Source organism: Sceloporus occidentalis, unplaced genomic scaffold (assembly GCF_023333645.1).
Source record: "Sceloporus occidentalis isolate IW3139 unplaced genomic scaffold, rSceOcc1.0.p SCAF_145, whole genome shotgun sequence".
NCBI classification, from domain to species: domain Eukaryota; kingdom Metazoa; phylum Chordata; class Lepidosauria; order Squamata; family Phrynosomatidae; genus Sceloporus; species Sceloporus occidentalis.
In genome coordinates, this window is record NW_028317125.1 from 618,776 (window position 1) to 632,422 (window position 13,647).

The 13,647-nt window shown below is 42.6% G+C and overlaps 1 protein-coding gene across 1 annotated transcript in view; it reads left to right on the forward strand.

Annotated features, from left to right (window-relative positions):
- Nucleotides 1–13,647, forward strand: part of LOC149280847 (homer protein homolog 3-like) — a 52,275-nt gene that overhangs the window by 22,372 nt on the left and 16,256 nt on the right. The window contains exon 5 of the mRNA XM_089500029.1: nt 2,782–2,903. Coding sequence (XP_089356155.1) covers nt 2,782–2,903 — 122 coding nt within the window. The remainder of the gene's footprint in view (nt 1–2,781; nt 2,904–13,647) is intronic.

The window sequence follows — 13,647 nt, forward strand, 5'->3', positions numbered from 1 at the left end:
CTAACCCAATTCCATGTACTAATATTTTTTACTTTTTAAATATGTATGATTGTGACTTTTAGGGCAGTAAAACACTGTATACCCACCAAACATTCTGAGCACCCAGAAAAGAGGGACATCAGGGGTGGTAAAAAGGCGTTTGGGAATCAAAGAGAGACGAGCCCTCCTAAATAAGTACTCTTGGGAGGCTCTTGTGTCCCTTTTTTTTTCTTGTGGGAATCTGTTGTCATTCAGATTTTCCAATGCCCAGCTAAACTGCTGACACATTAAGGTGAGAGACTCTGGCAGTTTTTAATCCTGGCACTAGGGCATTTTACACCCTGCCAGTCGCTGCAGCCTGCTGGATTAGCCTGTGCATCTCAGGGCATTAAACAGATGGGACAAAAGCTCTGTGTTTGTTTTAAACAAGCTGTTATGTGATTATTTCATTGGAACTACGGGGGAGGCAAAATGAACACAAAGATTAGGGTTTGCACAGAATTGATTAACCCATTTGAAGCGGGGGATCCCCATCAAGCCCCTATTTAATTTTGGAGACTGTCTACATCCACAGATCACTAGATCCCTTACGCCCTTAAAGACTGCTGTGTAATTCAAGCCTCCTTGGCTTCTTTTGCCAACGACAGATTGCAGTGTCAAATGGAAGTTTGTTCCACTTTATTATTGAAGAGAGGATGGTATGATTATGGAGAACAAATGTCCACTACAGGGATGCAGATGTTACTTCTGTTATTAATATTCATAAGATGCCAACATATTCTGGAACCATGTGCAAGGAGGATACAAAACCTACCGAAATCAATGACAAGTACCTATAGGTGATACGGGAATTCTGCGCTTCATACCTGTGGTGAAGATTATAAGCTTTTAGGCCCACAACCTCTGTTTTCCAAGTGTCTGCGTTATTCATATGTTACTTCTTTGTGTATCTGAACATTTCACAGCTGGTTGACCATATGGACACTGTAACTCTGGACAGTTGCGTAAAATGTTTAGCACATTATAGCCCAGAATTAGGCATTTTTAGAAATGTCCCTGGTTAAAAGAGCTTTTTGGTAATCCCATTGTGATGGCCTTGAGAAACATGTTGGGACTATATTATAAATAAGCAATGATAAAAACACAAAAGACGCATGAAGTGTTGTCACCGTGTGAGCATTAAAAGTTGCCCACGGTCCTGTGCCATGGTCAACAACTTGGGTGACCTGTGTCTTTATTCCACTGCCAAGAAGAAAATTGTGTATTTTAATGGAAATTGTTTATTTTTGACTTTGCTGTCAAAAGCAAGTTAAATGCTGTCAGCTTCTTAGTCTGTGTTACCTTCAATATGTACCTGTCATGCCTAATTAAAAGAAAAAAGGGTGTTAGGCATGTTTCTACTCGCTCAGTAGAACACCATGATTTATCTTCCATGTTGTACGTTGGCTCCTTAAATACTTCATTCAACACTTAGGTATACATGAAGTCAAATCACATGCAAGACCTTGACATTTTAACCTTCAAGTACTTGTTGGGTTAAAACTATCATATTGTCAGCCTTGAAGATGAAGATGTACTTAATGAAAAATAGGTCAAATAGACATAATTGCACAGCTCAAGATTTTCTAAACATCTAACCATTCCTTGCATAACAGAAAGCGTATTTGCACTCCAGTTATTTTTAGTCAGATTAATGTATGCTATAATTATTCATTCAATTAAAGAACTGATGTTTGGGAATAACATCACCAGAAGTACACTTAGCTCAAGTCTTCAGTGTCCAGCCCTTGAAGTTTTGAGCTGTACATAGGGTCTCTTGTAGACAAATGTATTTAGAGTGTATCCTCTCAGTATTATACAGATCACTATACTCGTTATAAATGTGAACCATTAACATTCTGTTTTCTATAGCAGTAGATATTTGAGCAGTATAGCAGCAGGCACCATGTGTTTCCACCAAGGGAGCCAGTGAACCTTAAGATAGCCTTAAAGGCTCATATCATAAGCAAATTAAAGTACTCTATCTTATACACAGTGGATAACAGATGCTAGAGTTTGTCCATGATATCTTACAGAATTTCCTCGGTGTTTTTAGTATTCAGATTTTATTAATCATCCCCATTATAGCTAAAAATAATCATTTGTCTTTCTTTGTCCCATTTGTGGGGATGTAATATCTACAGAGCTAAATTAGAACCTGCAGGCTCAAAGTACCAGAGAAGCATCCGCTCTGCTAGGAATCTTGGGTACACGTATGACTTGTTCTGTTCTAAGACAATTCTGTACATAGACTAATCAATTTCTCTCAACCTGACCCGTTAATTAATCTGCTTTATGTCTTCATCTCAGCTACCAGGGACCATGTGATAGTCTTTATTTACCTGCTCTGCATGTGCAAGCCAATATGTATTACATAGGGGGTTAAGTAAGGCTAAGTTCACAGCAAATGTCCTAACTCTTTCACATGCTTTTGCAACATATGTATCTAGGTGTCCTTCAATTACCATCATTATCTGTTTATTTAAGGTCTATTACGTGCTAGAGAGATTTGAGAGTAGGGGATATTGTCTGGGTCCTATTTTATAAGCAGCATATTCTATTGGTGTGCTCAGAAAAGAACATTTCGAACTTTCACTGTCACAGGTTGAGCATACTTTCACTATTCGGTGACTACTAGGGAGTTTGTTTGAAAATGTAGGTCATGTGACCAATTCGGTTAGATATTAGATACCAAAGACCTCTTTGAAGTATAGAAAAGTAAAATCACATTTTTATTGACATAACTCCATAATATCTCCCCAGGTAGTACCCTCTCCAATCATCAGTGCCAATGGACCAGGTGATGACAAGCTGTTCAGGAGCCAGAGTGCAGAGATGGAACTCAGTACAGAAAGAGAACGTGTGAAGAAGATGCTTTCTGAAGGGTATATAGACTCATAATCCATAATTGTTTTACACACACTACTGGATGCTTCTTTGATTTGTACAAATTGTGGGTTTTTAAAAAACAACACTTTAATGCAATCTAGGCAGTATTTTAGGATAAGTAGTGTATCAAGGAGTGTCAAAGAAGATTAAATGCTTATGCCCTTTTCAAATTATTCTGAAACAAAATGCTTGGAAGACAACAGACAGTACCAATGTTGAATAGTGACTTTTAGTCAGAGTAACTTTAACATTTAATCAAGTTTTGAAGTTTTAATGAAATGCCTCAGAAATGATGTCTTTTGGTGTTTTTTTTAAATCAGGGCTATACGTAACTGTTAACGATAAATGTATGCAGGGAGTTTCAGTATACTTGCCAGTATCCTAAAATCAGTGGGAAGACAAAATTACTTGCATGTAGCACCAGGGGACAGACCTCTGTATTAGAAGACCCAAAATACATTGGACCAGAGTAACTCTGTTTACCATGGTGAATAATGAAGTGAGAAATGGACCTACACAAAGACAGGGCCCAACACGTACTGGGTTATTGCACCATCGGAATGCTATTGAAATTATGCCGCATCCATTTTTATGCATGTGGGTCCTTTCAATTCTTAGATGGCTTTGTGTCTTGAATATTTGCATCCACTGATTCGCTTACTCTTCTGAGCAACCATTTTATTTATGGAGAGGCCTCATTGCATGGCCTTTTCCTTGGTTCTGTTAAGGAAGGTTTTCCAGAGCTATATCCAGCTAGTTTACCATTGAAACATTTGCATCTTGTTATGAAATGATTGATTATGAATGATGCCTTGAAGATGCCTGTGAAAGTGTGAAAGCTTTCCTTTTTAGTATCACACCTCACCTCAGCACAGAGATTGGGGACATTAAGAGTGCAGAATTAAATAAAGTGTCACATTTCATTCCATATCAAGGCTCTCTTTAGAATGTGCTGCTGGACATATATTGGTCTAAATGATCATAGGGTGTAAACTTCTGCAACAATACCCTGAAGGCTAGTGGTGGTAGTGTGACCAGTTTATCAGTCTCTGTGATATACCTTAACACCTGGTTGTTGGCTACAGACTATTGTATCTGTGTATGACCTGTGTGTTGATGGTACCACAGACCCTTGTCTAGCAGATTATGTCCAGACCTAATCTAAATGAGCAAGGATTGTAGGTCCTGTAGGGATTAGCAAACTATTTATGGCATGCTTTGACACTGGAATTTTGCATGTAACTACTTGTTTTTATTACTACATGTGCATGTACCTACTTGTCTGTATTACTATGTGTGGATTAGAAGGACATTGGTTTACACTGTAGAACTTTTGAAGGAATTCCCACAGGTTTTAAATTCATCACTTATTTTTGTCAGCACAGATGTTTCGTATTAAGTCATTTGCCATATGGGCCTGTAATATTAAGACATGCTACCTAGACAAGTAATTCAATCTTACTAATATTATTTTTGTACTATGAGTAAAGTGTTTTGTATTGACAGTGTTATACTGTACATTGCCATGGCTTGTACCATGGCTGGTACAAAGGATGTCTGAAATGTTTACACTTGGAGAGCATAAGAAGAAGTGTTGATTGAATTGTGACTGTGCACAAGGCAATGTTCAATGATACCAAAATATATGATGCATTTTTATATGCTCAAAGGTATGTGGATACCTGTCCTTCGCACCTATATGAGCTAATTGCATATCCCATTCCAAAACCATGGGCATTAATATGGAGTTTCCCCTCTTTCCCTCAAAACCTTTTCTTGTTCCGGCATCAATGTGCTCCTGTGCACAAAGGAAGATCCATAAAGACATGGCTTGATGAGTTTAGTGTGGAGGAACTTGAATGGCCTCCATAGAGCCCTGACCTTAACCCAATTGAACCTTTGGGTATTCATGCCTTCTTGTCCAACATCGGTGCCTGACCTCACAAATTCTCTTTTGACTAAATGGGCACAAATTCCCACAGACACACTCCAAAATATTGGGTAAAGAAAAACACCTTATGATTCAATAGCTTGTAGAACCACCTTTAGCAGCTATAACTTGATCAGTCTCTCACATTGTTGTGGAGGAATTTTGGCCCACTTCTCTTTATAATGTTGCTTCAGTTCACTGAGGTTTACGGGCATTTGTTTATGCAAACCTCTTAAGGCCCCGCCACAGCATTGCAATCGGGTTGAGGTTTGGACTTTAACTGGGCCATTGCAACACCTTGATTCTTTTCTTTTTCAGTCATTCTGTAGATTTGCTGGTGTGCTTAGGATCATTGTTCTGTAGCATGACCCAGTTTCGGCCTGGATTTTTTTTGTCGGACAGGTGGCCTCATGTTTGACTCCGTGGTATACTTTGGTTGGATTCCTTAAATTCATATAATATCCATATATAGTAAGAACTTATACCCTAACTGAGAGAAAAGGGGTATAAATACTCATGGCTCCAAGGGCAAGGTCTCTTTCTCCTTCATCTCACCAAGAATACTGAGCCTACAGTACCTACAAACACCATCTAATCATCAATCAGTACTGTCTGTATATTACGTTGTTACTGAATAAATTTGTGGACTTAGACTTAGAAGCTGTGGTCTTGATTGCTGTTTGGCCACTGGAAAAGTTTAGATATTCAAGACAAAGAATATTAGATATTCTTTGTATTAGATATTCTTTAAGACAAAGAATACCTAATACAACCCTTCCAAACAAACCAGTTCGGTCTTTTTCTAATTTTAAGGCAAGACAGGAGGCTTCCTATTTTGCATATCTTCCTTTACTCTCACCAACAGCAGCAAAGAAAGAGTTAATAACACAAGTGAAAACAACCAATAGAAACAGTACACAGGTGGTATATAAGCCCCTTAACTATCTTCCTCTCCCTCTTTCTTTGCTGCTCACCAAAGTTGCAGGTCAGTCTTCTTCCTAGCTACAGTCATTGCTGATTTATTGAATGCTATCCGTTTATTATTCATTACATATTGCTTTTTTTCACCTAATTCTAGATAATTAGGTGGGTATGCACTTTTATATACAGTATAGATTTTTGATATATATATATATATATGTGTATATGTAGATTTTTTACTTGTCTTTCATTATTTATATTCATTATTTCTTTGCATCTGTGCATTTTGGGGGGATTTTTCCCGTCTCTCTTCCCTATCCGGGACCCCTTTTTCCTATGAGTTCTCTGTGCCTCACTGGAGTGGTTACAGGGTGAGCCCTGCATTATTTTCAATATTTGTTGGGAATTTTCTGGTTTTGCACATTTATATACAGGCTGAGTCCATGTGGTTTTGCACATTTATATACAGGCTGAGTCCATGTGGTTTTGCACATTTATATACAGGCTGAGTCCATGTGGTTTTTGCACATTTATATACAGGCTGAGTCCATGTGGTTTTGCACATTTATATACAGGCTGAGTCCATGTGGTTTGCACATTATATACAGGCTGTGTGTCCCTGTGGCCTTGCACATTATATACAGGCTGTGTGTCCCTGTGGCCTTGCACATTATATACAGGCTGTGGCCTTGCACATTATATACTGGCTGTGTCCCTGTGGCCTTGCACAATATATACAGGCTGAGCCCCTGTGGCCTTGCACAATATATACAGGCTGAGCCCCTGTGGCCTTGCACAATATATACAGGCTGAGCCCCTGTGGCCGTGCACAATATATACAGGCTGAGCCCCTGTGGCCTTGCACAATATATACAGGCTGAGCCCCTGTGGCAGTGCACAATATATACAGGCTGAGTCCCTGTGGCCGTGCACAATATATACAGGCTGAGCCCCTGTGGCCGTGCACAATATATACAGGCTGAGCCCCTGTGGCCGTGCACAATATATACAGGCTGAGCCCCTGTGGCCGTGCACAATATATACGGGCTGAGCCCCTGTGGCCGTGCACAATATATACGGGCTGAGCCCCTGTGGCCGTGCACAATATATACGGGCTGAGCCCCTGTGGCCGTGCACAATATATACAGGCTGAGCCCCTGTGGCCGTGCACAATATATACAGGCTGAGCCCCTGTGGCCGTGCACAATATATACGGGCTGAGCCCCTGTGGCCGTGCACAATATATACGGGCTGAGCCCCTGTGGCCGTGCACAATATATACGGGCTGCGTCCCTGTGGCCGTGCACAATATACTGGCTGCGTCCCTGTGGCCGTGCACAATATACGGGCTGCGCCTCTGTTCTCATCACCTACCTTATACAGACATAATGTCTCAGGATACTGTGCCATCCCAGGATGCCTTTATGGCCTGGTTAGGGGCAAAGTTTTTCTAACTCAGTGGAATCCTTTTTCTCTAAAACGTCTGCCAATTTGCCCCAAGGGCAGCCTCCTGCTCCCTCCAGACCAGAGGCAATACTATCGGAGTCAGAATCCGAGAAATCTGCAGGAGAGGCGTCCGGCTCCAAACGGCCTTGGAAGGGCAGTAGTGTTTCAGTCGGCAAGGGTAAGGTACCTGCCAAACGCCCAAAACCCTCTGACACTCCTTTGCATGACCCATTATCTATAGTGGGCGTATGGCACGCGGATTCATCTAGTGAATCAGAGGCTTCAGCAAATCTGGTCTCGCCCAGAGATTTTGACTCGCGCTTCGTCCGTGAGTATTTGGTGGATGAGCCCCACCTAGACGATCCCCAGCAGAACTTGGGAGCAGTCACCCAAATCCTATCAAACTGGCAGACAGAGCAGTTCTATAGGAGACACCACTTTATCCCAAGACTATCTGAGATTGGGCACTTTGTGTGGTATGCCTGTTGGGAAATGCAACAGTTTCAATCTCTTCTGTACGTTGCAAAGGCTACTCCTCATGGATCCCAGGTTGGCGGAATGGGGCCCTAAAGACCTGGGTGCAGCCGCTTACTGTTTGGAGACACATTTGTCAAGGAATCAAACCGCCACGTATCCTAGATGACATCATGGAATAATGCCAAACTGTCAATGAGGAAGGTCTTTCAGACTGGCCCTCGTTTTTCTGGGAGGGCTGGTCGACCGCCGGGCCACCAGCCGTTCATCCCGAGGCTCCCGGTACTTCCCTCAGAACCATATGTCCTACAGGACTCCGTTACAAGAGAGGGCCTTCAACCCACGCGGAGACAGTAGAGGCGCTTCCGGATTTCCCAGGGAACGCTCCGTTTTCGGTAAGCCTGAATGTTTCTTGTCCTTCTTTCCCTTCCCTGGGTTACGGGCCATATATCATCTTTTTCCACGACTGGGTGTGTATTTCGTCGGACCCTTGGATCCCCCTAACGGTACAGGTTTTCCAGATAGTTTTTCAGCTCTCCCCCCTTTTCAGGTACGCTGACCGCCCACATCTCGGAGGGCATTACAGATCAGGCCTTCATGGAAGCAGAACTCCGCACCTTACGTGACAAGGGGGCTATCCAGTGGGCAAAAGGATCAATCGGTTTCCTCAGCTCCTTTTTTCCTAGTACGCTAATGCACCGGGGACTTCTGCCCAGTGATCAATCTACGGGCTCTCAATGCTTTCGTTTATCGCCACTTCAAAATGGAAGGGATCCATCTCTTCTGAGACCTTATGTTGGAAGGCGATTGGTTTACACGGTTAGACCTCTCAGACGCTTTCTCTCCGTCCCGATTCACCCAGATTCCGGGCGATTTCTTCAGTTTCGCTGGGGCAGGCAGGTATGGCAGTTCAAGGCCCTTCCCTTCGGCCTAAGTTCAGCCCTTTGGTGCCTTACAAAGCTCCTGAAGCCGGTTATGGCTCTCTTCAGGTCCAGGGGTATCAGGTGTATAGTCTATCTAGGCATTCTGCTCTTCTCTAGCTGCCGGGAGACCCTGCTCGTCCAGACCGCTTTCGTGGTGCAGATCCTTCACCAACTAGGGTTTCTAGTCAATTCTCTCAACTCCGACCTGGTCCCAAGCCGCTTTCTCTTCTTAGGCTTCTTAGACAACATGTCGGCGGTTCGGTATATCAACCGCTTAGGGGGTTCTCGGTCCAAGTACCTCAGAGGTAACAAAGGACGTTTTTCAACTTTTGCCTTGCGTGCAGCATACTCTGCAGGCAGGATACCTCCCGGGTGCCGCGGTTCTCTTGGACGGGTTCTCCAGACACTGGCGGGATGCGAGCGACTGGAGACTTCTCAGTCAGGTCTTGCACCTGGACCTATTTGCATCCAGGACGAATCGCCTGACGGTCATTTCGAGGGTCATCCATCACCTGTGTTGGGACAGGGGGTCTTTGGTTCTGGTGACCCCCCCCCCCCCCCCGTGGCATGCTCAGCCGTGGTTTCCAGCCCTGTTGCGGGTATCTGCCCAGGATCCTCTGGAGATCCCATCTCTGTACTATCCCCTGACGGGCCCGGAGGTCCAGGTTCATCCGCACATCCTGGAAAGACATCTCCTCCTGGTGGTATGGACGATTTCAGGGGACCCCGAACAGTCTTGGGCCTATTGGAGGCGGCTCAGTCCTTGCTCCGCAAATCTTAGGCTCCAGGTACCAGTATGTCATACCGGACAGCTTGGCGAGGCTGGGCTTCTTGGAGTTTGGGACGGCACAGGGATCCCCTTGGCTCCCTTAGTCTGCCACCTTTTGCGTGGTATTCGTTTATCCCGTCCTCCGGCGCCACGCTACGGTTCTCTGTGGGAAGTAGCTGTCGTGTTAAATTTCCTTCGGGATGGCCAGACAACGATTCGCTCTCCCTCAGACAGTTGTCGGCGAAACTTACCCTTGTGTTGTCTCATCGTTTTGGATGTTAGCGCCTTGGATGCTCATGCTGTCTCTATTTCTTCCCTGAGTTGTTCTCATCTGTATCCTAGCCGTTTTTTCTAGGCGACCCAAATATGTGTCGCCAGGTGTGTCAGGACTTATCTGTCACGCATGACGTCGATCTGTCCGGTCTTGACCTCTGTGAAACCTTTCAAGGCTGTTTTCTTCTCCTTCAAGAGCATCGGTGCTCTTTCCGTCAGGGGAGCTGCGGCCTTCGGGCTGGTGGAGCTTTAGTGGATATTCTGCGAGCGGCAGATTGGTCCCGTGCCTCCACCGTTTTATTTCGCCTGGTTTCTTCAGGGGCAATGGCGTTGGTTTCCGGCGTTAAAAATGCAAAATAGGAAGCCTCCTGTCTTGCCTTAAAATTTGAAATTATTCTAGCCTTGGTGCCCGAATAATTATAATTTTAATAAAGACAGGAGGCGAGTATTTTCCCTCCCTGCCCTCCCGATGGTTAGGTGTACCCTCTGGGTAAGTAGGCCAGGTTTGAATTTGTTTTTTGGGGGGTTTTGTCTGCTCCGTTGCGTTTGCTAATTTGTGATGACTCGTTCTACTGTGTGTTACCATGTTTGTGAAGAATTTGGTTCTGTTATGTCTCTCTTTGTTTCAGCTTGATGCCATCTCCGTGTCAGCGGTTCTGTTTCCCAGTTGGAGTGCATTGTCGCCTTGCTCTTGACTTTGGTTCCAGTTCGGGTGTTGGGTTCGGTTTTACATTGCTAGACGGTTTGCTGCGTTCTTCAGTTCCGGTTCACAGCGGACGAAAGAGGAAGAGGAAGATAGTTAAGGGGCTTATATACCACCTGTGTACTGTTTCTATTGGTTGTTTTCACTTGTGTTATTAACTCTTTCTTTGCTGCTGTTGGTGAGAGTAAAGGAAGATATGCAAAATACTCGCCTCCTGTCTTTATTAAAATTATAATCGGGCACCAAGGCTAGAATAATTTCAAATTGTACTTTCAGGAACTTTAACATTTAACATGCTAACTGAGGCCTGTATTGTCTGAGATGCACCTTGGGGCGAATTAGCTGGGATGTCCACTCCTGGGGAAGATTGGCAACTGTCTTGAATGTTTTCTACTTTTGAATAATCTTTCTCACTTTAGAATGATGGACTTTAAATTGTTTGAGAATGGCCTTATAACCCTTCCCAGATTGATGGGCAGCTTTTGTTTGCTGATAATTTTCCTCCTTGGCATTTATAGAGGTGGTCACACTTGGTGACCAATTAATCAAGGGCATTTGATTAGCAGCACCAGCCTGCTACTTACCACCTTAATTCATATGGAAGCAGTAAGGGTGTACTTAGTTCTTCTCAACTTTGGCTTTATTTTTGTTGTATAGATCATGACATGGTGTAATATGGCATGTGTTGTTTATCTGAGGTTGTACTTTACCAAATTTTTTTACCAACTAAGGAACAGATGATTGTTATTATGTCCTGATATATAAAACTATATAATTCAAAGAAGGTGTACTTTTTTATACGACCTTAGGTGCGATGGTCAGGTGTCAACCTTTGATATGTTTCATTGATTTATGACTTAGATATGATAATCTAAGCATGTCCACAACAATTAAGACTCCTGGAAATTAGTGAGGGATATAGGATGTCTGTGATGTTTGAATTCCGGGTCCTGGAAGTCTAGAATGCAAACATTTAAGTGGCCAATTTGGTATAGCTACGTTTTGAATACCTACAACTAAAATACCTTAACTATTTTAAAATGTTAATGCCATGCTCAGATAAAAATGGGTGACAAGTTCATTCTTTCTCCCAAAAATTAGAACATATAAAAACTGCAAGAAATGTATCTATTAAATATGCATACTATATAACAGGGGTGTCCAAGTTTTTTCTGCAGTGGGCCACTTCATCAGAATTGTATCCGTGCGAGGGCCGCACTCATTTTTCACTGTGAGAAAATATGGCCTTTAATAAAACATGCAGATTAAGATAAAGTAAATTACACAAAACCTTTACTTTTCCTCTCACTGATTTCTGGGCCTAGAAAGTTTTGTGACTACAAATTCAGGATTCTGGATAAGTAAAAATGAAATAGTTCTATTTATTCTAGGGATACACCGAAATGAAAATTCTGGACCAAAACCGAAAATTCATGGTTCACTTAGCCGAAACCGAAAATGACCCCCCCCCCTTCACCTTTAAAAATAATTTAAAAAATCCCAGACTTTTAATAAAAGTGTAAGAAATCATTTTTATACTTTTATTTTGTTCTGCACAATTTAGGCCTGAATGCAACTTGAGTGCTAGGAACATATGGTATCAATTAAGTGACGTAGCTTAGAGGGTCTTCTGTGGAATGCCGGTGTATCCTATTACTGTTCCAATAGGATTCCTTTACGTATACCCTAACCAAATGTAAAGGGGTATAAATTGGCATGACTACAAGGACAAGGTCTCTTTCCACGCTCTTTCCACGCTCTCATCTTCATCTCACCAAGATACTTAGCCTACAGTACCTTTTATCAACATTTGTTCCAGCATTGGTATTGTATGAATTGATAATTTGTTATCGAATAAACCTTATTAATAAGACATAGAAGCTGTGGTCTTGATTGCTGTTTGATCACTGGAGAAGCTTAGATATTCAAGACAAAGAATATTCTAATAAAAAGTAAGTTACACACCAAAATTGTACAAAAAAATTATATATTATGATTGTTAACAGCAATCTCAGGCATACCCAGATTCCAGCATGTACTGGTTGGCTGGGCATGATAGGAGTGTGATTGCTGTCAACAATCATATATAAATTAATAGTTATTGTATTTTTTGTCCAATTTTAGTGCGTTAACACATCACAATTGGACAAAAAAAATCAACAATATGACTGGGCATGATAGGAGTGTGATTGCTAACAGCAAACACACTCTTTTTATACCCAGACAACCAGTAAATGCTGGAACCTAGGCATGATGGGACTGTGACAGCTGTTAGCAATCACACTCCTATCATCCCAAGTCAGCCAATACATGCTGGTGCAGACCCCATACTGCTGGCAGCATCAATACACAAGGGGGGCAGCTAGCCAGGTTTCAGCATGTACTAGCTGACTTGGTATGATAGGAGTGTGATTGCCAACAGCAATCACAGTCCCATCATGCCTAGGTTCCAGCACTTACACATCCATGCTATCACACACACACAAATTCATTCATTCACAGATTAATTCCCTCAATCACGCATACTCATTCAAACAACCTCTCCCACCCCCTTACCTGCACTACAGCTCTCGATGCCCCTTACAGACTTCAGCAGGGGGCGTGGCCTCCCGCTTCCTCTGTGCAGTACAATAGACCCTCCCACAAGTAAGCAGCAGGGCTCTTGTGATCCTGGCTGCCGATCTCACGTGGGCCGCACCTCAAGGTCCCGTGGGCCGCATGTTGGACGCCCCTGCTATATAATCTTCTTGAAATTAAATCCCATATGAATCTATTCATTTGACTGCATATAATCACAAAAAAGATCTTAAAACTAAGACAGTTCATATGATATTGCCTAAAATGTGTCAGCCTAACCCAGATTTGTAGCTAAATTCGACCTCCTCCCATCTGCCACAAGCCAATTAAAATATCCAATAATTACAAAGCATGCTAAAGTACATTTTGATTTCCCCTTATCATGAGATGTTCAGGGAATTTCCAGCCTTGGAGATTAACTATCCGTTCTGCCACATGTATACTTATGCCATGTACAGCCAATAGCAAAGAGTTAAACATGGGCCCCATATGCAACTCTCAGGGGTCTGAAGCCATAGATATATATATATATATATATATATATATATAAGCACAGTAATTGTAACCCTTGTCTGCTGGTTTTGCTTTTTGCTAGAACAGCCCTGGGACAGATCATTTCAGTGGGGAGAATAATATAATGAAACTTCAGAAAATCACGTGCATTTATACACAGACGATCCCCTTAAATCTTTCCCATTCAGTTACAGGGAAACAATTACTTTGT